General features: G+C 40.3%; 1 protein-coding gene across 2 annotated transcripts in view; it reads right to left on the bottom strand.

Annotated features, from left to right (window-relative positions):
* Positions 1-12,190: 12,190 nt before the first annotated feature.
* The window catches only part of LOC133562383 (14-3-3 protein zeta-like), a 72,262-nt gene continuing 59,436 nt past the window's right edge, over positions 12,191-25,016 (bottom strand). For both annotated transcript variants that reach the window (XM_061916554.1, XM_061916555.1), the window contains exons 5-6: positions 22,493-22,588; positions 12,191-13,926 (exon numbers count right to left, since the gene is read on the bottom strand). In XM_061916554.1, the coding sequence (XP_061772538.1) occupies positions 13,876-13,926; positions 22,493-22,588 (147 nt within the window). In that variant the 3' untranslated portion in view covers positions 12,191-13,875. The remainder of the gene's footprint in view (positions 13,927-22,492; positions 22,589-25,016) is intronic.

Consider the following 25,016-nt stretch of genomic DNA (forward strand, 5'->3'; position numbering starts at 1 on the left):
GACAAAAACTAGCCAATTCGAATCTTTTTGAAAAAATCAAAAAAATAATTTATGGAACATCATTAGTAATTTTTCCTGATTAAGATACATTTTAGAATTTTGATGACATGTTTTAAATAGGTTAAAATCCAATTTGCACTTTGTTAGAATATATAACAAATTGGACCAAGCTATATTTCTAACAGAAAAATCATTATTTCTTCTAGATTTTCCAAAACAAAAATTTTAAAACAAAATTCAAAAGACCTTGGAATAAGATTTAAATTTGATCTACAGATTTTCTAGATTTGCCAGAATAATTATTTTGAATATTAATCATAATAAGTTTGAAGAAATATTTCACAAATATTATTCATCAAAAAACAGAAGCTAAGATGAAGAATTAATATGAAATGTATTTATTATTTTTTACAACAAAATACACACTTAAATAAATTGCCAGAAATAGCCAATTTGCTCAAGTTACCTTTAATAAATAAATCTATATATATTTAAAAAAAGGGTTTTTTTTCCTTTTACGGAAGGTTTTTTTATAGAGAATAAATGATGAAAAAAAACAATTGAGCGGATTAAAAGAGGAGAAAACACGAAAAAAAAAATGACACTTAAATTTTGAAACATAGTTTATCTTCAATTTCGACTCTTTAAAATTCAAAATTCAACCGAAAAAAATGAAGAGAAAAACTAGCAAATTCGAATCTTTTTGAAAAAATCAAAAAAATAATTTATGGAACATCATTAGTAATTTTTCCTGATTAAGATACATTTTAGAATTTTGATGACATGTTTTAAATAGGTTAAAATCCAATTTGCACTTTGTTAGAATATATAACAAATTGGACCAAGCTATATTTCTAACAGAAAAATCATTATTTCTTCTAGATTTTCCAAAACAAAAATTTTAAAACAAAATTCAAAAGACCTTGGAATAAGATTTAAATTTGATTCTACAGATTTTCTAGATTTGCCAGAATAATTATTTTGAATTTTAATCATAATAAGTTTGAAGAAATATTTCACAAATATTATTCATCAAAAAACAGAAGCTAAAATGAAGAATTAATATGAAATGTATTATTTTTTACAACAAAATACACACTTAAATAAATTGCCAGAAATAGCCAATTTGCTCAAGTTACCTTTAATAAATAAATCTATATATATTTAAAAAAAGGGTATTTCTTTCTATCATTCCGTTGTACATTTTTTTTCCTTTTACGGAAGGTTTTTTTATAGAGAATAAATGATGAAAAAAACCACTTAATTGAGCGGATTAAAAGAGGAGAAAACACGAAAAAAAAATGACACTTAAATTTTGAAACATAGTTTATCTTCAATTTCGACTCTTTAAAATTCAAAATTCAACCGAAAAAAATGAAGAGAAAAACTAGCCAATTCGAATCTTTTTGAAAAAATCAAAAAATAATTTATGGAACATCATTAGTAATTTTTCCTGATTAAGATACATTTTAGAATTTGATGACATGTTTTAAATAGGTTAAAATTCAATCTGCACTTTGTTAGAATATATAACAAATTGGACCAAGCTATATTTCTAACAAAGACAAATCATTATTTCTTCTAGATTTTCCGGAGCAAACATTTTAAAACAAAATTCAAAAGACCTTGGAATAAGATTTAAATTTGATTCTACAGATTTTCTAGATTTGCCAGAATAATTATTTTGAATTTTAATCATAATAAGTTTGAAGAAATATTTCACAAATATTATTCATCAAAAAACAGAAGCTAAAATGAAGAATTAATATGAAATGTATTTATTATTTTTTACAACAAAATACACACTTAAATAAATTGCCAGAAATAGCCAATTTGCTCAAGTTACCTTTAATAAATAAATCTATATATATTTAAAAAAAGGGTATTTCTTTCTATCATTCCGTCGTACATTTTTTTTCCTTTTACGGAAGGTTTTTTTATAGAGAATAAATGATGAAAAAAAACACTTAATTGAGCGGATTAAAAGAGGAGAAAACACGAAAAAAAAATGACACTTAAATTTTGAAACATAGTTTATCTTCAATTTCGACTCTTTAAAATTCAAAATTCAACCGAAAAAAATGAAAAGAAAAACTAGCCAATTCGAATCTTTTTGAAAAAATTAAAAAAATAATTTATGGGACCTGCTATCCCCGTTTAAATGAAAACATCTCATTTCAGTAGGCCTTTAAAGGGAAGAACCGACGCATGCCTTTCTCTTTCTTTCTTAGTTTATTTCGAACATGAACATACTTACAATGTAATATATCGGAAAATTTCATATAATTTCACATCATGTCCGAAAAGGAGCAGGAAGAAGAGAAGCTTTTGATTGATTGATTGATACTTTTATTAGTAGATTGCACAGTTCAGTACATATTCCGTACAATTGACCACTAAATGGTAACACCCCAATAAATTTTTCAACTTGTTTAAGTCGGGGTCCACGTTAATCAATTCATGGTACAAATTAGGGATGTGTGAAAAAGTCGATTCGAATACGTTGTGCGATTCAGAATCGATTCTCATTTTAAAAAAAATCGATTTTTAAATACATTTTTCTTTGTTATAAATCCAACAAACCACTACACAGCAATAAATAAATAAGTGATAAATGGGTTGTACTTGTATAGCGCTTTTCTACCTTTAAAGGTACTCAAAGCGCTTTGACACTACTTCCACATTCACACACACATTCACACACTGATGGAGGGAGCTGCCATGCAAGGCGCTAACCAGCAACCATCAGGAGCAAGGGTGAAGTGTCTTGCTCAGGACACAACAAAAATGACGAGGTTAGTACTTAGTGGGGATTGAACCAGGGACCCTCGGGTTGCGCGCAGCCACTCTCCCACTGCACCACGCCGCCCCACTACCATAACAATGCAATCCAATTCCAAAACCAAACCTGACCCAGCAACACTCAGAACTGCAATAAACAGAGCAACTGAGAGGAGACACAAACACCACACAGAACAAACCAAAAATAGTGAAACATTAATATTATCAACAACAGTATCAATATTAGTTTTAATTTCAGCATAGCAGTGATTAAAAATCCCTCACTGACATTATCATTAGACATTTATAAAACATTTTTAAAAAAGAACAATAGTGTCACAGTGGCTTACACTTGCATGGCATCTCATAAGCTGGACAACACACTGTGTCCAATGTTTTCACAAAGATAAAATAAGTCAGATTTTTGGTTCGTTTAATAGTTAAAACAAATTTACATTATTGCAATCAGTTGATAAAACATTGTCCTTTACAATTATAAAAGCTTTTTTTTTTTTTTTTAAATCTACTACTCTGCTAGCATGTCAGCAGATCCTGCTGAAATCTATGTATTAAGTGAATAAAGAATGGGAAAAATGTTCGTTTTTAAATTGAGAATCGAATCGAAAAAAATCGATATATTATTGAATTGTGACCCCAAGAATCGATATTGAATCTAATCATGGGACACCCAAAGATTCACAGCCATAGTACGAATATATACTATCAGCATAATACAGTCATCACACAAGTTAATCATCATAGTATGTACATTGAATTATTTACATTATTTACAATCCGGGGGGTGGGATGAGGAGCTTTGGTTGATATCAGAACTTCAGTCATCAACAATTGCATCAACAGAGAAATGGACATTGAAACAGTGTAGGTCTTACTTAGTAGGATATGTACAGCCAGCAGAGAACATAGTGAGTTCAGATAGCATAAGAACAAGTATATACATTAGAAGTACATTTGAGTTGTTTATAATCCGGGGAGATGGGATGTGAATGGAGGAGGGTATTAGTAAAGTGTTGAAGTTGCCTGGAGGTGTTGTTTTAGAGCGCTTTTGAAGGAATATAGAGATGCACTTACTTTTATACCTGTTGGGAGTGCATTCCACATTGATGTGGCATAGAAAGAGAATGAGTTAAGACCTTTGTTAGATCGAAATCTGGGTTTAACGTGGTTTGTGGAGCTCCCCTTGGTGTTGTGGTTATTGAAGTAGTTTGACATGTACTTCGGTATCAAGGAGGTGTAGCAGATTTTATAAACTAGGCTCAGTGCAAGTGGTTTGACTCTGTCCTCCACCCTGAGCCAGCCCATTTTGGAGAAGTGGGTTGGATTGAGGTGTGATCTGGGTTGGAGGTCTAAAAGTAACCGGACTAGCTTGTTCTGGGATGTTTGGAGTCTAGATTTGAGGGTTTTGGAGCTGCTGGGGTACCAGGAGGTGCTAGCGTAATCAAAAAAGGGTTGAATGAGAGTTCCCGCTAGAATCCTCCAGTTGCTTTTGTTGACCAGAGAGGAGATTCTGTAGAGGAATCTCGTTCTTTGGTTGACCTTTTTGATTACCTTGGTTGCCATTTTCTCACAGGAAAGATTAGCCTCTAGAATGGAACCTAGGTAGGTGATCTCATCTTTCCTGGTGATAACAATGTCACCCACTTTTATAGTCAAGTCACTGACTTTCTTAAGTTTGATATGGGACCCAAATAGGATGGATTAAGCTTATTTAATCAATCAATCAATGTTTATTTATATAGCCCTAAATCACTAGTGTCTCAAAGGGCTGCACAAAACCACAATGACATCCTTAGTAGGGCCCACATAAGGGCAAGGAAGATTTACCCCAGTGGGACGTCGGTGACAATGACAATGATGACTATGTGAAACCTTGGAGAGGACCGCATATGTGCCCCCCCCCTACCCTCCCATACAAACCAACAAATACATCCAAATGTAGTGAAAACAAACACAACACACACAAGAAAACCACAAGTGCAAAACTTCATGAATTACAAAACGAACAACAAAAATAAAGCCCCTGCCCCAAGTGGAGGAGTTCAAGTACCTAGTAGTATTGTTCACAAGTGGGGGAAGAGTGGATCGTGAGATCGACAGGCGGCGTCTTCGGTAATGCGGACGTTGTACCGATCCGTTGTGGTGAAGAAGGAGCTGAGCCGGAAGGCAAAGCTCTCAATTTACCGGTCGATCTACGTTCCCATCCTCACCTATGGTCATGAGCTTTGGGTCATGACCGAAAGGATAAGATCACGGGTACAAGCGGCCCAAATGAGTTTGGGTCTCTCCCTTAGAGATAGGGTGAGAAGCTCTGCCATCCGGGAGGAACTCAAAGTAAAGCCGCTGCTCCTCACCATCGAGAGGAGCCAGATGAGGTGGTTCGGGCATCTGGTCAGGATGCCACCCGAACGCCTCCCTAGGGAGGTGTTTAGGGCACGTCCAACCGGTAGGAGGCCACGGGGAAGACCCAGGACACGTTGGGAAGACTATGTCTCCCGGCTGGCCTGGGAACGCCTCGGGATCCCCCGGGAAGAGCTAGACGAAGTGGCTGGGGAGAGGGAAGTCTGGGTTTCCCTGCTTAGGCTGTTGCCCCCGCGACCCGAACGCAGATAAGCGGAAGATGATGGATGGATGGACAACAAAAAATAAAATAATAATAATACACCTCACGGAATGATGCAGAACAAATACAAAACCAGACACAAAAATAAGTAAAATAATAAATAAAAAGCAAAATGTAAACACTTATGGCTGTCCATATGATCTTATTGTTCTGTCTTCATATATTTGTTTTAATTGGAATATGTTTTTACAGTCTTTTATCTCATTGTAAAGAGACTTCACACATACACCCCGCCTAACCTTTTTTTAAGAAGAGCCGACGCATGTATTTGATTACATACTTTATTTTCAAATGAATATGTTGAAGTTGAAAAACTTATTGGGGTGTTACCATTTAGTTGTCAACTGTACGGAATATGTACTGAACTGTAAAATCCACTAATAAAAGTTTTAATCAATCACTCACTCACATATGCATGCACGCACGCACATTTTGCAATGAATTGATTAACGTTGGACCCCGACTTAAACAAGTGGAACAACTTATTCTTACAGCATTTAGTGGTCAATTGTACGGAATGTGTACTGTAATGTGCAATCTACTAATAAAAGTTTCAATCAATCAATCAATCACACACACACACATTCTTGTATTACTTTCCTTCTTGAGACCACCGAATAATGCCTGCCTCCTTAGGACCACCCTTTCTAAATATATCAAGATTTGTATATTTACAATATTAATAATACATACATACTATGCAAATATATATATATACAAAAAAAAGCTTGTTGTGAAATATGAGTTGGAATTTCACAAGAAAAAGGTCACAATTTTTAAAAGGAAAACTTTATTATAATAAAAGTTGTAATTTTATTCAACGCAAGTCAAAATTCTACAAGAAAAACAGAAAACTTGTGCAATATTATGATAAAAGTCGGAATTTTACTCAACAATTTTACAAGAAAAGCTTAACAATTTGGCAATTTCATGAAAAGAGTCGTAATTTTACTGGACAAGTCACAATTTTATAAGAAAACTTTAAACTTTTGGCAATATAATAATCGGAATTTTGCTAGGCAAAATTTTGACAAGTCATTTTACTCCAAAAATGTCATTATTTTACAAGCACTATGCAAATTGGCCATATTGTGATAAGTCAGAATTTTGTATGACAAATGTCTCCATTTTGCATTAAAAAGTAATAATTATACATAAAAAGTAATAATTTTACAAGAAAATATTGCAATATTACAGAAACAAAGAATACGAGAAACTGTTCCCAATTTTAAAAGAAAAAAGTTGGCACATTGTGAGAAAAACACTGCTTTTCGTGAATTTTGTTTTTGTTTGTAATAAGTTTTTAATCTTCATTGTTTACTTCCAGTTATTACAGCATGTCAGCATTTACATATTTATTTTATTTTTGTAATTAATTTTGGCCAAAAGGATGCACATTTCAATTTCTTACACACACTTATTACATATGATCAGAAAGAGCGCACTTCACATTTTTACACACACTTGTTATTTCATATGTTGACCAGAGGGGGAGCACTTTTAAAACCCATCCATCCATTTTCTACTGCTTGTCCCTTTTTTTGCGGTCGAGAGGGGTGTTGGTGCCTCTTTCAGCTACAGCCGGGCGGAAGGCAGGGTACAACTTGGACAAGTCGCCACCTCATCGCAGGGCCAACACAGATAGACAACATTCACTCACATTCAAACACTAAGGCCAATTTGGTGTTGCCAATCAACCTATCCCCAGGTGCATGTCTTTGGAAGTGGGAGGAAGCCGGAGTACCCGGAGGGAACCCACGCAGTCACGGGGAGAACATGCGAACTCCACAAAGAAAGATTCCCAGCCCCGGATCGAACCCAGGACTACTCAGGACCTTTGTATTGTGAGGCAGGCGCACTAACCCCTCCGCTAACGTGCTGTCCGTAATTTTACTCAACGCAAGTCAAAATTCTACAAGAAAAAATGAAAATGTGTGTAATATTATGATAAAAGTCGGGATTTTGGTCAAAATTTTTACAAGAAAAGCTCAACAGTTTGGCAATTTCATGAAAAGAGTCGTAATTTTACTCGACAAGTCCCAATTTTATAAGAAAACTTTAAACTTTTGGCAATGTGATAATCGGAATTTTGCTTGGCAAAATTTTGACAAGTCATTTTATTCCAAAAATGTCACTATTTTACAAGAACCAAGCAAATTGGCAATATTGTGATAAGTCAGAATTTTGTATGACAAATGTCTCCATTTTGCTTTTAAAAGTAATAATTTTACATGAAGTAATAATTTTACAAGAAAATATTGCAATATTACAGAAACAGAAAGAATACGAGAAATTGTTCCCAATTTTAAAAGAAAAAAGTTGGCACATTGTGAGAAAGACTGCTTTTCGTGAATTATTTTTTTTGTTTGTAATTAGTTTTTAATATTCATTGTTTACTTCCAGTTATTACAGTATGTCTCCATTTACATATTTTAGTAATTAATTATGGCCAAAAGGTTGCACATTTCAATTTCTTAAACACATCTTTACACACACTTGTTATTTCATATGTTGACCAGAGGGGGAGCACTTAAAACTCATCCATCCATTTTCTACTGCTTATCCCTTTTTTGGGGGTAGCGGGGGGGTGCTGGAGCCGATACGGGCAGAAGGCGACGGTCCACCCTGGACAAGTTGCCACCTCATCACAGGGCCAACACAGACAGACAAACTTCACACTTTCATTCACTCCGGCCAATTTAGTCTTGCCTACCAACCTATCCCCAGGTGCATTTTTTTGGCGTTGGGAGGAAGCCGGAGTACCTGGAGGGAACATGCAAACTCAACACAAAGATCCAGAGCACGGGATTGAACTCAATACTACTCAGGACCTTTGTATTGTGAGGCACATGAACTAACCCTTTTATCCACCGTGCTGCCCACTTTTAAAACATTCAATTTAAAAAATTTGGAACCACCCAAATTTTGATAGAGTTCACCACCAGGTGCCATAATCTATTAGATGCGCTGGTTTTCCATATTGGGACCATGATTTATGTCCCAACTTGTTCACTGGTCCTCATATGGAAGGTACTTTTCCTTGTTGACGGGAATAAGCGGTAGAAAATGGATGGATGTCTCCAGAAGGGTAGAAATACAAGAGCACAGACACACAGGAAACTGACCCGACACCAAGATGCTGAGAAGGCTTCCGTTCTCAAGAAAATGGGTTTATTTTAATCACATTAGCAGTGACCTTCATCGGTTCCCTGAAAACCGACAAAATCATCAATTAGTATAAACTGTACATCGAGCATTATGTTTGAGAGGAAGTTGAGAGTGTGTCTTACCGCCAAACAGCGTTCTGTGGAGAGGTAGAGTGAGCCCCCCCCCCCCAAAAAAAGGGTGATCTCAGGTTCAAGCTGCTGCATTTATGGCCCAGGCTGTTCAGAACACAGGTGTCCTCCATTGGTGAATAGACACAGCAGTCATCATCTCCAGCTGACTGAGGAGGAATGCAGGGAGGTACCCCCCCTCAAACACTTTGCCGGGGACCACACCTCTGCTGGGATGGACCTGGGCACACCTCTTACCTTGATGGGATGCTGGTCAGCCCAGCCCCATAGAGACACTCCATATACACACATATACATATACATATATATATATATATATACATAAACATATATATACAGTTGTGATCAAAATTATTCAACCCCCACACAAATTTGGTGTTTTAGCAAATTGGAAATTTATTCCGTATTTTGTTTATAGTCATATCAAATAAAGATGCATTAAATAGACAAATGCAACTTGAATTACATTATATTTTGTAACATACCAAACAGCATCATTTCTCTTAATATCTCATTGACAAAATTATTCAATTCCTTGAAGATCATAACCCCTAAGAACATAATTTGAATAAGGTCTTTTCAATCAGGTGTTGAAAACACCTGTAGATGTGATTAGAACCATAACGAGCAACAATTAAACAGATTGAAAAAGACTGTGACTCTCAGCTTCTTGTAGATGGTCAATGGTGTATTTGCAACATGGTGAAGTCCAGGGAGTGGTCAAAGAAGTCAAGAGAGGAGGTAATTTCTCTTCATAAGAAAGGATATGGATATAAGAAAATAGCAAAGACATTACACATTCCAAGAGACACAGTTGGGAACATAATTCGCAAGTTTAAAGCTAAAGGCACAGTGGAAACACTACCTGGGCGTGGTAGAAAGCGTACAGTGGTGAAAAACCCCCGGGTTACAGCTGAGGAACTACAACAGGACATTGCAGAGGGGGGAACGCAGGTTTCGTCCCAGAAAATAAGGCCTCCATGCCAGAACTCCCAGGCACACCCCCACTTCTGACTACCAGGCACAAGAAAAATAGACTCCAGTATGCCAAAAATCATCTGGACAAACCCCAAAGGTTTTGGGAAACTGTTCTATGGAGTGATGAGACAAAACTGGAACTCTTTGGGCCTATGAATCAAGGTTATGTCTGGAGGAGAAAAAATGAAGCTTACAAAGAGGGGAGAACACCTTGCCTACTGTTAAGCATGGTGGGGGGGTCAATCATGCTCTGGGGCTGTTTCTCTGCCTCAGGTACCGGGAATCTCCAGCGCGTTCAAGGCATTATGAATTCTATTTCCTAGCAGGATATATTAGCTGCAAATGTCATGAAGTCAGTGATGAAGCTGAGGCTTGGGAGACGTTGGACCTTCCAACAGGACAAGGATCCCAAGCATACCTCCAAATCAACATCAGAGTGGTTGCAGAAGAAGGGCTGGAAGACTCTGGAGTGGCCAGACCTAAATCCTCTAGAAAAGCTGTGGTGGGACTTGAAGAAGGCAGTTGCAGCACGCAAGCCCAAGAATATGAATGAACTGGAGGCCTTTGCCCAAGAGGAATGGGCTAAAATACCTGTAGATGGTTGCAAGGAGCTTGTGTCCGGTTATGTATCACCTTTGAAGGATGTCATTACTGCCAAAGGGTGTTCTACTAAGTACTAAAGATGCATGGAACTAGGGGGTTGAATCATTTTGTCAATGAGATATTAAGAAAAATGTCAGTAAAATACAGTGTTACAATTTCAATCAATCAATCAATCAATGTTTACTTATATAGCCCTAAATCACTAGTGTCTCAAAGGGCTGCACAAACCACCACCACATCCTCGGTAGGCCCACATAAGGGCAAGGAAAACTCACACCCAGTGGGACATCGGTGACAATGATGACTATGAGAACCTTAGAGAGGAGGAAAGCAATGGATGTCGAGCGGGTCTAACATGATACTGTGAAAGTTCAATCCACAATGGATCCAACACAGCAGCGAGAGTCCCGTCCACAGCGGAGCCAGCAGGAAACCATCCCAAGCGGAGGCGGATCAGCAGCGCAGAGATGTCCCCAGCCGATACACAGGCGAGCAGTACATGGCCACCGGATCGGACCGGACCCCCTCCACAGGGGAGAGTGGGACATAGAAGAAAAAGAAAAGAAACAGCAGATCAACTGGTCTAAAAAGGGAGTATATTTAAAGGCTAGAGTATACAAATGAGTTTTAAGGTGAGACTTAAATGCTTCTACTGAGGTAGCATCTCGAACTGTTACCGGGAGGGCATTCCAGAGTACTGGAGCCCGAACGGAAAACACTCTATAGCCCGCAGACTTTTTTTGGGCTTTGGGAATCACTAGTAAGCCGGAGTCCTTTGAACGCAGATTTCTTGCCGGGACATATGGTACAATACAATCGGCAAGATAGGATGGAGCTAGACCGTGTAGTATTTTATACGTAAGTAGTAAAACCTTAAATTTAAGTTGCATTTGTCTATTTGGCACATCTTTATTTGATATGACTATAAACAAAATACGGAATAAATGTCCAACTTGCTAAAACACCAAAATTGTGTGGGGGTTGAATAATTTTGATCACAACTGTATATATATATACGGCTTTTACAGAGTGCAGTGCACAACTGCGCACACAACAGCTGTAAATATAATCCTCCCCTCTTAACCCCGCCCCCAACCCAATCCCCTCGAAATGAGTGAGGCAGACACAGGCAGTGCCTCCACAGCTACACACAGTGTGTATTGGGCGTGCGTGCGAGGGGGCGCATGCTTGTTGCCACGTAGAAAAGGCAGGTCTTGAGGCAGCAAGTACCTCTGCCTCAAGGTAGGGAACGATATATTGTCAACTTGCAATTGAATGCCTCAGCAGTACTTTGACTCGCCACACTGGGAGAAGTGGGGGGCACTCAAGCTAGCAGACACAGGTCTCTCCAGCGGAAGCCAGCATTTTTTTATTTTTCTTTTTTAACTGTATTTATAACAAACATGGCATTTTTATTAGAGTAAGCCAGCGTTTTTTGTCGGATGCAAAAATATTGTTTAGTTTCTTGGAATGAAATTTCATTAAATGAATGTTTCTGCCAATATGGAGGATAATATACTGTATCCAAGATGAAATACTTCTCTAAACTGGACTTTAAGACAAAATGAATGTGGTCATACAAAGTAGGTTTTCATGGGTCGTCTCCAAGGTTTCTCATAGTCGTCATTGTCACTGTCACCGACGTCCCACTGGGTGTGAGTTTTTCCTTGTCCTAATGTAGGCTCTGTACCGAGGAGGGTGGTTTGTGCAGCCCTTTGAGACACTTGTGATTTAGGGATGTATAAATAAACATTGATTGATTGATTGATAAAGCATTTATCAGCTGATAATATCGGCAGTCTGATATTATCAGCTGATAATATCGGCAGTCTGATATTATCGGACATCTCTGGTAAGTTTACTACCGTAAAAAAAAAAAAACAGGCCAAAATTTGGATGGTACATTTATTGTAACACAGAGGGACAGAATTAAAAACAAAATTCAGATTCCTACCATTGCAACCTTAGTATGTTGGATTGTTACTTTCACATTAAGTCCTCATTTTCCAATATTTTAAAATGTACCATGAAACTTTTTCCATATTGTGTTTCTGGTCAATGAATTTACGTCTATAGCATTTTAGCTCAGGATGAAATCACCAGCATAGTTTCAACAGAAACTGCATTTTCTAGTTGTTATTGTGTTTTGTCAAGACCGTTTTGTTCCTCAGGTTTACAGAATCGTTAATGTACTTTATATTTTTTGTTCAGAATTAAGATAACTTAGAAAGCACAAAGATGAGCAATATGATTTTAGAACAATATTTTCCAATGCAGCTATGAATGGCACCGTCTCCTTTTAAATAAATCAGAAGCCACTTGAGGATGATTTATTTTGGTTTTATAAATGTCACCTATGCATTATTGATGGTTAAATAAGAATACAGCATCACCTTTAAGTCAAGAACCAAAGGTAACACATGCAAACTGTGTCCTTTAAGTTTTTTCGTCCACTTAGCTCTTCTATGAGAGGATGTGAAAGTGAAAAAGATGGCCAATATCCTAATATATGATCACCTTGAATATAAAACTTACCCTTTTATAACATAAAATATTTAGGACAAAATCAAGGACCAGATTACTCTTTTCAATATTGGTTATAAAAATATAAAATTTTTCAGCAAATTGACAATATTTTGATGATTTCCGCTGGGTGGGTGGAAAAGTTTCTAAAATATATTTCAAAGAGTTTTACAGCAAATTACAAGGGGAAGACAACTTTTTGACTTCTGCATTTCAGTGTGATTCCACATTTACAATCCAAAAATATGATCTTTTAGGAAATAGCCTAATGTTCCTTTGAATACAGTTGATTTTGGCAGACATTAAAAAAAAGCGGCCTTCCAGTCTACTGTCTAGATTGCCTGGGTAAGGAAACATTAAAATGTTAAATTGTGTTCAATTCCACATGGAAGTTCATGTTTTCCTCTCTGAATTAAAAAAATAAGTTGTACTTTGGTGCTTGAAAACTGTATTAATGTAATTAAAACTGCATTAGTGTTAGCAAACCTGACTACTCTCCCAGTTTACATAATTGACAAAAAGGAGAACTTAAAATGCAAATTTGAAAAAAATAGGAGTATGAGGTGCTTTGTTTCCACTGTGGTAAAAAAACAAAAAACAAACCCACAAAACATGTATGCTTTTGCAACATTTCTATATCTTGTAACCGATACATAGAAATACACACATTAATAATTAGCAATGCTTTCATTGACCTTGTTTTAAACAGCCAATGTTTAATTTTGTGAGGTAAGTTGCTTTATAAATGGTGGTAGCAAACTGCTTTCTAGCTTTTTAGAGTTACGAGTTGAAATTGTGCTCCCCAACCCACCACCGTGATAATATAAACCTAGACTATGTGTCCTCTACACCCGACATGCCCATGCCCTCAATCCGTTCCAAAAATATAGTCAACAGAAGTGAGACGTGTTTTAACAACAAACAAAAAAGAAGGAGCCGTTTTGCAGCGAGATGGACAACAATTATGGTTAAGGTGGTCTCACAATTAGTTGTCATGATGAAGAGGAGTTGGGATGATGATAACTCGCTAAAAAAGACACAAAGGGGTTTAGCTCATTCTTTGGGTTCTTCTGTATCCACAGTCTGGTTTTCAGAGGTCCACAACTGTAAACAAAGAGCCATACGACATCCATATCAATGTACAGAATGAACATGCTTTTCATTAAAACATGTAAATGCTCAACTTTAGCAGTATTTAACAAATTACTTTTAAAAAAAAACTAATCGTAATGAGTTACCAGGAAATGTAATTACTGCTTCTTGTTTGGCAATTGTTAACAATGGCGACTGCATCCAAAAGGTGGATTTAGATATCAGTGCATCACACGCTATAGCAGGGGTCACCAACACGGTGCCCGTAAGGACCAGATGAGTCGCCCGCTGGCCTGTTCTAAAAATAGCTCAAATAGCAGCACTTACCAGTGAGCTGCCACTATTTTTTAAATTTTATTTATTTACTAGCAAGTGGTCTCACTTTGCTCGACATTTTTAATTCTAAGAGAGACAAAACTCAAATAGAATTTGAAAATCCAAGAAAATATTTTAAAGACTTGGTCTTCACTTGTTTAAATAAATTCATTGTTTTACTTTGCTTCTTATAACTTTCAGAAAGACAATTTTAGAGAAAAATACAACTTTAAAAATGATTTAAGGATTTTCAAACACATATACCTTTTTACCTTTTCAATTCCTTCCTCTTCTTTCCTGACAATTTAAATCAATGTTCAAGTAATTGTTTTTTTTATTGTAAACAATAATAAGTACATTTTAATTTAATTCTTCAAATTTATGATTAAAATTAAAATAAATTATTTTGGCAAATCTAGAAAAATCTGTAGAATCAAATTTAAATCTTATTTCAAAGTCTTTTGAATTTCTTAAAAAATTTTTGTTCTGGAAAATGTAGAAGAAATAATGATTTGTCCTTGTTAGAAATATAGCTTGGTCCAATTTGTTATATATTCTAACAAAGTGCAGATTGGATTTTAACATATATAAAACATGTCATCAAAATTCTAAAATTAATTTTAATCAGGAAAAATGACTAATAATGTTCCATAAATCCCCCTTTTTTTTTTTTAAATATTCGAATTAGCTAGTTTTTCTCTATTTTTTTTTCGGTTGAATTTTGAATTTTTAAGAGTCGAAATTGAAGATAAAATTTAATTTTCATTTTTTTCGTGTTTTCTCCTCTTTTAAACCGTTCAATTCAGTGTTTTTTTCATCATTTATTCTCTACAAAAAACCTTCCGTAAAAGGAAAAAAAAAAATGTACGACGGAATGACAGACAGAAATACACATTTTTTTATATATATAGATTTATTTATTAAAAGGTAAATTGAGCAAATCGGCTATTTCTGGCAATTTATTTAAGGGTGTATCAAACTGGTAGCCCTTCGCATTAATCAGTACTCAAGAAGTAGCTCTTGGTTTCAAAAAGGTTGGTGCCCCCTGCGCTATAGATTAGCCTAAAATTATATTCCCTTTATATAAGAGTAGTATGACGAGTAAAAGTAGTCATCCAAATCATTACTTCAGATTAAATGGGTATTTAGTGGAAAAACTACTCAAGTACTGAGTGAAAAACTTTATTTTTATTTATTTTTTACATGGCAATTGCACTACAACTATAGTTTGTGTGCGTGGAAGAGGAGCCCCCCCCCCCTTCCACAGCGTGTACTACAACACATTTTACAGTCACTTATGATGTTATATTCTCCAATGGAGGTGTCATACTCCTTTTAGCTCAGGGGCTACATGGAGGAAATTATTTTCCCACCTTGGCCGGACTGGTAAAATCATGACATAACTAAAAAAATAAGGACAACTTCCGGTGTTTTTTTCTTTAGCCAAAAATAGAAAATGTACAAATTACGAATAATCGTCTTGGCAAAAGACTGAGTTAGTTGAAAATTCTGAGGAAAAAAATTGTGCAGCTTGAATAACGCCGTGAAGAACAAAATGAACATAGACTTTGTCTCAGTGTATTTACAAAGCTATTAAAATTTAAGCACTTCCTGTTTAGCATTCTCATGTTGATAGTTCACCATTAAAGAAGTGTTTGGAAAAGCAACCGAGTGTTTACTCAAACCGCCGCGTTGGCGACATAAACAACTGCCAAAACACATTCATTTATCATTATTAAAATAATACAATCACAATATAAACAAATCGAACTGACACCACAGCGAAAATCAAAGTAACATAACCACAAACTTAAGTAATTTAAACATAGTAGATTTAAGCATAAAATTAAACAGAACAAACAAATGTGTAAACACACTTTTTTACAATGACATTCAGTGTGCGCATCATGCATTCAACTAGGGCTGGGCGATATAGAAAATGACTATATCGTAATATTCGAGTATACTTTCTCACGCAGTTGCTTTTAGCTGCGGGCATTACACTTCAGGCTCTTCCCACTCTTTCCTGTCTCTCATTCTCACAGACAAGCAGGCGCACATTCTTACATACGTCACGTCATACGTCACATACGTGTCCGCCCTCGCACAGCAGAGAGGTAGCAGACTGGGCAACGTAAGCTGCTAACGTAGCCTTACGGGTTGGAATACGAGAGAAATAAGGTGCGGATCTGGTAACAAATGAAGGAAGACTTAATTTCCAATAAAAACAGCATCGTCTGGCGGTGGTTCGGCTTCAAGTGGGAATATGTCGAACATCCATCCATCCATCCATCCATCATCTTCCGCTTATCCGAGGTCGGGTCGCGGGGGCAACAGCCTAAGCAGGGAAACCCAGACTTCCCTCTCCCCAGCCACTTCGTCTAGCTCTTCCCGGGGGGTCCCGAGGCGTTCCCAGGCCAGCCGGGAGACATAGTCTTCCCAACGTGTCCTGGGTCTTCCCCGTGGCCTCCTACCGGTTGGACGTGCCCTAAACACCTCCCTAGGGAGGCGTTCGGGTGGCATCCTGACCAGATGCCCGAACCACCTCATCTGGCTCCTCTCCATGTGGAGGAGCAGCGGCTTTACTTTGAGTTCCTCCCGGATGGCAGAGCTTCTCACCCTATCTCTAAGGGAGAGCCCCGCCACACGGCGGAGGAAACTCATTTCGGCCGCTTGTACCCTTGATCTTATCCTTTCGGTCATGACCCAAAGCTCATGACCATAGGTGAGGATGGGAACGTAGATCGACCGGTAAATTGAGAGCTTTGCCTTCCGGCTCAGCTCCTTTTTCACCACAACGGATCGGTACAACGTCCACATTACTGAAGACGCCGCACCGATCCGCCTGTCGATCTCACGATCCACTCTTCCCCCACTCGTGAACAAGACTCCTAGGTACTTGAACTCCTCCACTTGGGGCAGGGGCTCCTCCCCAACCCGGAGATGGCACTCCACCCTTTTCCGGGCGAGAACCATGGACTCGGACTTGGAGGTGCTGATTCTCATTCCGGTCGCTTCACACTCGGCTGCGAACCGATCCAGCGAGAGCTGAAGATCCCGGTCAGATGAAGCCATCAGGACCACATCATCTGCAAAAAGCAGAGACCTAATCCTGCGGTTACCAAACCGGAACCCCTCAACGCCTTGACTGCGCCTAGAAATTCTGTCCATAAAAGTTATGAACAGAATCGGTGACAAAGGACAGCCTTGGCGGAGTCCAACCCTCACTGGAAATGTGTTCGACTTACTGCCGGCAATGCGAACCAAGCTCTGGCACTGATCGTACAGGGAACGGACCGCCACAATAAGACAGTCCGATACCCCATACTCTCTGAGCACTCCCCACAGGACTTCCCGAGGGACACGGTCGAATGCCTTCTCCAAGTCCACAAAGCACATGTAGACTGGTTGGGCAAACTCCCATGCACCCTCAAGAACTCTGCCGAGAGTATAGAGCTGGTCCACAGTTCCACGACCAGGACGAAAACCACACTGTTCCTCCTGAATCCGAGGTTCGACTATCCGACGTAGCCTCCTCTCCAGTACACCTGAATAAACCTTACCGGGAAGGCTGAGGAGTGTGATCCCACGATAGTTGGAACACACCCTCCGGTCCCCCTTCTTAAAGAGAGGAACCACCACCCCGGTCTGCCAATCCAGAGGTACCGCCCCCGATGTCCACGCGATGCTGCAAAGTCTTGTCAACCAAGACAGCCCCACAGCATCCAGAGCCTTAAGGAACTCCGTGCGGATCTCGTCCACCCCTGGGGCCTTGCCACCGAGGAGCTTTTTAACTACCTCAGCGACCTCAGCCCCAGAAATAGGAGAGTCCACCACAGATTCCCCAGGCACTGCTTCCTCATAGGAAGACGTGTTGGTGGGATTGAGGAGGTCTTCGAAGTATTCCTTCCACCTATCCACAACATCCGCAGTCGAGGTCAGCAGAACACCATCCGCACCATACACGGTGTTGATAGTGCACTGCTTCCCCTTCCTGAGGCGGCGGACGGTGGTCCAGAATCGCTTCGAAGCCGTCCGGAAGTCGTTTTCCATGGCTTCCCCGAACTCTTCCCATGTCCGAGTTTTTGCCTCCGCGACCGCTGAAGCTGCACACCGCTTGGCCTGTCGGTACCTGTCCACTGCCTCCGGAGTCCTATGAGCCAAAAGGACCCGATAGGACTCCTTCTTCAGCTTGACGGCATCCCTCACCGCTGATGTCCACCAAGGGGTTTTAGGATTGCCGCCCCGACAGGCACCAACTACCTTGCGGCCACAGCTCCGATCTGCCGCCTCGACAATAGAGGTGCGGAACATGGTCCACTCGGACTCAATGTCCAGCACCTCCCTCGTGACATGTTCAAAGTTCTTCCGGAGGTGGGAATTGAAACTTTGTCTGACAGGAGACTCTGCCAGACGTTCCCAGCAGACCCTCACAATGCGTTTGGGCCTCCCAGGTCTGTCCGGCATCCTCCCCCACCATCGCAGCCAACTCACCACCAGGTGGTGATCGGTAGAAAGCTCCACCCCTCTCTTCACCCGAGTGTCCAAAACATGAGGCCGCAAATCCGATGACACAACTACAAAGTCGATCATGGAACTGCGGCCTAGGGTGTCCTGGTGCCAAGTACACATATGGACACCCTTATGTTTGAACATGGTGTTTGTTATCGACAAACTGTGACGAGCACAAAAGTCCAATAACAAAACACCACTCGGGTTCAGATCCGGGCGGCCATTCTTCCCAATCACGCCTCTCCAGGTTTCACTGTCGTTGCCAACGTGAGCGTTGAAGTCTCCCAGTAGGACAAGGGAATCACCCGGGGGAGCACTTTCCAGTACTCCCTCGAGTGTTCCCAAAAAGGGTGGGTACTCTGAACTTCTGTTTGGTGCGTAAGCACAAACAACAGTCAGGACCCGTCCCCCCACCCGAAAGCGGAGGGAGGCTACCCTTTCGTCCACCGGGTTGAACTCAAACGTACAGGCTTTGAGCCGGGGGGAAACAAGAATTGCCACCCCAGCCCGTCGCCTCTCACTGCCGGCAACGCCAGAGTGGAAGAGGGTCCAATCCCTCTCGAGAGAAGTGGTTCCAGAGCCCTTGCTGTGCGTCGAAGTGAGTCCGACTATATCCAGCCGGAATTTCTCGACTTCGCGCACTAGCTCAGGCTCTTTCCCCCCCAGTGACGTGACGTTCCACGTCCCAAGAGCTAGCTTCTGTAGCCGAGGATCGTACCGCCAAGTGCCCTGCCTTCGGCTGTCGCCCAGCTCACAATGCACCCGACCTCTATGGCCCCTGCTATGGGTGGTGAGCCCATTGGAGGGGTGACCCACGTTGCCTCTACGGGCTGTGCCCGGCCGGGCCCCATGGGAACAGGCCCGGCCACCAGGCGCTCGCCATCGTGCCCCACCTCCGGGCCTGGCTCCAGAGGGGGGCCCCGGTGACCCGCGTCCGGGCGAGGGAAATCTGGGTCCATGGTTTTTCATCTTCATAAAGGTCTTCGAGCTGCTCTTTGTCTGATCCCTCACCTAGAACCTGTTTGCCTTGGGAGACCCTACCAGGGGGCTTTATGCCCCTGGACAACATAGCTCCTAGGATCATTGGGACACGCAAACTCCTCTACCAAGATAAGGTTGCAGCTCAGAGGGGAGAATATGTCGAACAGACAACCGTAATTTGTCAAGTATGGGGCAAAAGCGTTGCTATAAAAAGTAGCATTACTGCTAATATGTAACATCATTTGAAAAGTCACTCGCTAGAGAATGAAGAGAATTTCATAACGTCCGTAGTAACCTACCACATAGTGAAGGACGAATACTATTTAATTTCCTATTATGCAGCTCATTTTTATTTGACACTTAAAATGTCTCTGAAAATCTTGCATTTTATGTTTTGGAAATGATTTGAAGGTTTGTGCCATTGCTTAATAACTTTAATAAATACACTTTTGGTCAACTGACTTAGTTGTGATTTCCCTCTCTGCAGGAAAGTTTAAAAGTAGCATATATGAATGCAGTATGAAGAAGAACGTTTTAATGTAGACACATATAATCATCATACTGCTGGGATTATTGATTATCGAGCTTTTTAACAGATAGAGCTTCAATAGCCGTATTCCCATGGTCAAGCCACTCCTGAACTCTAGACAACGGAAGTTCCCTCAGTCAGCAATGGTTTGGGGAGCCATGTCAGCTGCTGGTTTTGGTCCACTGTGTTTCATCAAGTCCAGAGTCAATGCAGCTGTGTACATGCTTCCATCTGTTGTAAAACTCTATGGAGATGATGATTTAATTTTCCAGCATGATCTGGCACCTGCTCATAGTGCCCAAACCAGCAGTAACTGGTGTACTGACCATGGCATTACTGTCCTCCATTGGCCTGCCCACTCTCCTGACCTAAACCACATAGAGAATTTGTGGGGTATTTCGAAGAAGAAGCTGAAAGACACCAGACCCAATAATGCAAATGAGCTGAAGGCCGCTGTTGAAGCATCCTGGGCATCCATAACACCTCAGCAATGCCACAGGCCGATTGCCTCTATGCAACGCCGCATTGATGCAGTAATCTGTGCAAAAGGATTCCCAACCAAGTACTGATTGCATTAATTGACATTTTCAAATGTTTGATTTTGTTTTGCTGTTATAAATCTTTTTTTTAAACTTGGTCTGAGGATACATTCAAATTTTTTAAGATAGGATTTCTGAGTTTTCTTAAGCTTTATGCCATAATCAGCAATATTAAAATAAGAAAAGGCTTGCAATATTTCAGTTGATGTGTAATGAATCCAGAATGTATGGCATTGTCATGTTTTCAGTTGCATTACGGAAAATAAAGGACTTTATCACAATATTCAAATTTTCTGAGACGGTCCTGTATAGTGAAGGTTTAACCAAAGAACTTTGCACAAGTCCGCCATTTTAGTCCGACGCTGTGGTCAAAAAGTTCCTTCTTTTTCCTCCATCTTCTTGTTGTGGGGCTGTATATGTACATGCATCCTCTGCTGTTGCCATTTCTAATACAAAATAGTGTATAGTTCTAAATTATATCGGTCAATAGACTCTGTATCTAAACGCAAACACTTAAACTTGGCTGATGGGCAGAAGACGCAGTTGAAGTGGAGGCCAATAATAAGGTAAATAAGACCGCCCACAAAATGGCGCATCCTGAAGAAACAGTCAGAAAGCGGCTCGAGGATGGTCTGTAAAAAAACTATTTATGCAATATTTTGGCCAAAGACCCACCATTACATGTTGTCTGGTCCAGTGGTTCTCAAATGGGGGTACGTGTACCCCTGGGGGTACTTGAAGGTACGTAAGATTTTAAAAAATATTCTAAAAATAGCAACAATTCAAAAATCCTTTATGAATATATTTATTGAATAATACTTCAACAAAATATGAATGTAAGTTTATAAACTGTGAAAATAAATGCAACAATGCAATATTCAGTGTTGACAGATTTTTTTGTGGACGTGTTACATAAATATTGATGTTAAAGATTTCTTTTTTGTGAAGAAATGTTTAGAATGAGGTTCAAGAATCCAGATGGATCTCTATTACAATCCCCAAAGAGGGCACTTTAAGTTGATGATTACTTCTATGTGTAGAAATCTTTATTTATAATCGAATCACTTTTTTATTTTTCAGCAAGTTTTTAGTTATTTTTATACCTTTTTTCCCCCAAATAGTTCAAGAAAGACCACTACAAATGAGCAATATTTTGCACGGTCATACAATTTAATAAATCAGAAACTGATTACATAGTGCTGTATTTTACTTCTTTATCTCTTTTTTTCAACCAAAAATGCTTTGCTCTGATTAGGGGGTACTTGAATTAAAAAAAATGTTCACAGGGGGTACATCACTGAAAAAAGGTTGAAAACCACTGGTCTGGACCACAAGGTGTTTTAAATGTAGAAAAAAAAAATCATAATATGGACACTTAAGTATATGAAGCTGAGTAAGGGTAGCACATTACTACCCACCTCTGATAATATCGCGCCACATTTGTTTATCTGTAAAAAGTACTTTGCTGGAAAACTCATAACTGGAAAGTAACGGCATTGGTAACATGGTTATTTTTTTAATGCTATTACTCTATTTAATGCTATTTTTTGAATTCAGTGAACAAAGGAGTTTTATCCAAAAATTTAAATTTCATATTAAAATTTAGTCCAACATGTATACAATGTTGAATTAACACGTTAAGACAAATGTTTTAAAAAAATAATAATTGTGTAATGTATTGTGTATTGTATGGTAAACTTACCGTCAAGTTGTCTCTCAGTAGCTGCATGATAAGTGTACTATCTTTGTACGAATCTTCACCCAGAGAGTCAAGATCTGCAATGGCATCATCGAAAGCCTGCAAAATTCAGTTATAGTTATTATAAAGAATCTGACTTTGAATTCCTCTGCAAGGCATTACTAGCTCTCCAATGAGTGCTTTTGAGGTCAGCATGTTTCTCTTACATACAACGCCCTTAAAGTACCAGTAGAATAGAAAAACCTGTTGACTTTATATGCTTAATTGTGCTTCATTGTATCCATTAAACCATCCATCCATCCATCCATCTTCTTCCGCTTATCCGAGGTCGGGTCGCGGGGGCAACAGCCTAAGCAGGGAAACCCATACTTCCCTCTCCCCAGCCACTTCGTCTAGCTCTTCCCGGGGGATCCCGAGGCGTTCCCAGGCCAGCCGGGAGACATAGTCTTCCCAACGTGTCCTGGGTCTTCCCCGTGGCCTCCTACCGGTTGGACGTGCCCTAAACACCTCCCTAGGGAGGCGTTCGGGTGGCATCCTGACCAGATGCCCGAACCACCTCATCTGGCTCCTCTCGATGTGGAGGAGCAGCGGCTTTACTTTGAGTTCCTCCCGGATGGCAGAGCTTCTCACCCTATCTCTAAGGGAGAGGGAAACTCATTTGGGCCGCTTGTACCCGTGATCTTATCCTTTCGGTCATGACCCAAAGCTCATGACCATAGGGGAGGATGAGAACGTAGATCGACCGGTAAATTGAGAGCTTTGCCTTCCGGCTCAGCTCCTTCTTCACCACAACGGATCGGTACAACGTCCGCATTACTGAAGACGCCGCACCGATCCGCCTGTCGATCTCACGATCCACTCTTCCCCCACTCGTGAACAAGACTCCTAGGTACTTGAACTCCTCCACTTGGGGCAGGGTCTCCTCCCCAACCCGGAGATGGCACTCCACCCTTTTCCGGGCGAGAACCATAGACTCGGACTTGGAGGTGCTGATTCTCATTCCGGTCGCTTCACACTCGGCTGCAAACTGATCCAGTGAGAGCTGAAGATCCCGGACAGATGAAGCCATCAGGACCACATCATCTGCAAAAAGCAGAGACCTAATCCCGTGGCCACCAAACCGGAACCCCTCAACGCCTTGACTACGCCTAGAAATTCTGTCCATAAAAGTTATGAACAGAATCGGTGACAAAGGACAGCCTTGGCGGAGTCCAACCCTCACTGGAAATGTGTTCGACTTACTGCCGGCAATGCGGACCAAGCTCTGACACTGATCATACAGGGAGCGGACCGCCACAATAAGACAGTCCGATACCCCATACTCTCCGAGCACTCCCCACAGGACTTCCCGAGGGACACGGTCGAATGCCTTCTCCAAGTCCACAAAGCACATGTAGACTGGTTGGGCAAACTCCCATGCACCCTCAAGAACCCTGCCGAGAGTATAGAGCTGGTCCACAGTTCCACGACCAGGACGAAAACCACACTGTTCCTCCTGAATCCAAGGTTCGACTATCCGGCGTAGCCTCCTCTCCAGTACACCTGAATAAACCTTACCGGAAAGGCTGAGGAGTGCGGTCCCACGATAGTTGGAACACACCCTCCGGTCCCCCTTCTTAAAGAGAGGGACCACCACCCCGGTCTGCCAATCCAGAGGTACCGCCCCTGATGTCCACGCGATGCTGCAGAGTCTTGTCAACCAAGACAGCCCCACAGCATCCAGAGCCTTAAGGAACTCCGGGCGGATCTCGTCCACCCCCGGGGCCTTGCCACAGAGGAGCTTTTTAACTACCTCAGCGACCTCAGTCCCAGAAATAGGAGAGTCCACCACAGATTCCCCAGGCACTGCTTCCTCATAGGAAGAGGTGTTGGTGGGATTGAGGAGGTCTTCGAAGTATTCCTTCCACCTATCCACAACATCCGCAGTTGGGGTCAGCAGAACACCATCCGCACCATACACGGTGTTGATAGTGCACTGCTTCCCCTTCCTGAGGCGGCGGACTGTGGTCCAGAATCGCTTCGAAGCCATCAACCATACACAATTTTTTTTACAACCCACAAAGGATGGGAAAGTACCGCCCAAACATCACAAAATGCCACATTTTGAATATTCCGCTCCGAATGTCTTCCGTAAATTCAAAGTCTGATGACACCACAATGGGAACTCTACTGCACTCTGACCATATCAACAGACCAGTCATACTGGAAATAAACACAATTCATGTCTTACAATCCCTGTAAGACATCAATATGTTTCTATTTTATGTATTCTAAATCAAATCAAATCAACTTTATTCATAAAGCACATTTAAAATTTACCACAGGGGTAGCCAAAGTGCTGTACAATGGGCAGGTTAAAAGATAATACGAGAACCGAGCAAACAACACAACACAAACAGAACATGATAAAAAAAAAAAAATAAAATAAAACATAAAAACAGGTTCACAGCAGGTGTATAATGGGGCGCCATTGCAGGATGGATATCACTCAGTGTTAAAAGCCAAGGAATAAAAGTATGTTTTTAAG

The sequence above is a fragment of the Nerophis ophidion genome, linkage group LG11 (assembly GCF_033978795.1).
Source record: "Nerophis ophidion isolate RoL-2023_Sa linkage group LG11, RoL_Noph_v1.0, whole genome shotgun sequence".
Classification (NCBI taxonomy): Eukaryota; Metazoa; Chordata; class Actinopteri; order Syngnathiformes; family Syngnathidae; genus Nerophis; species Nerophis ophidion.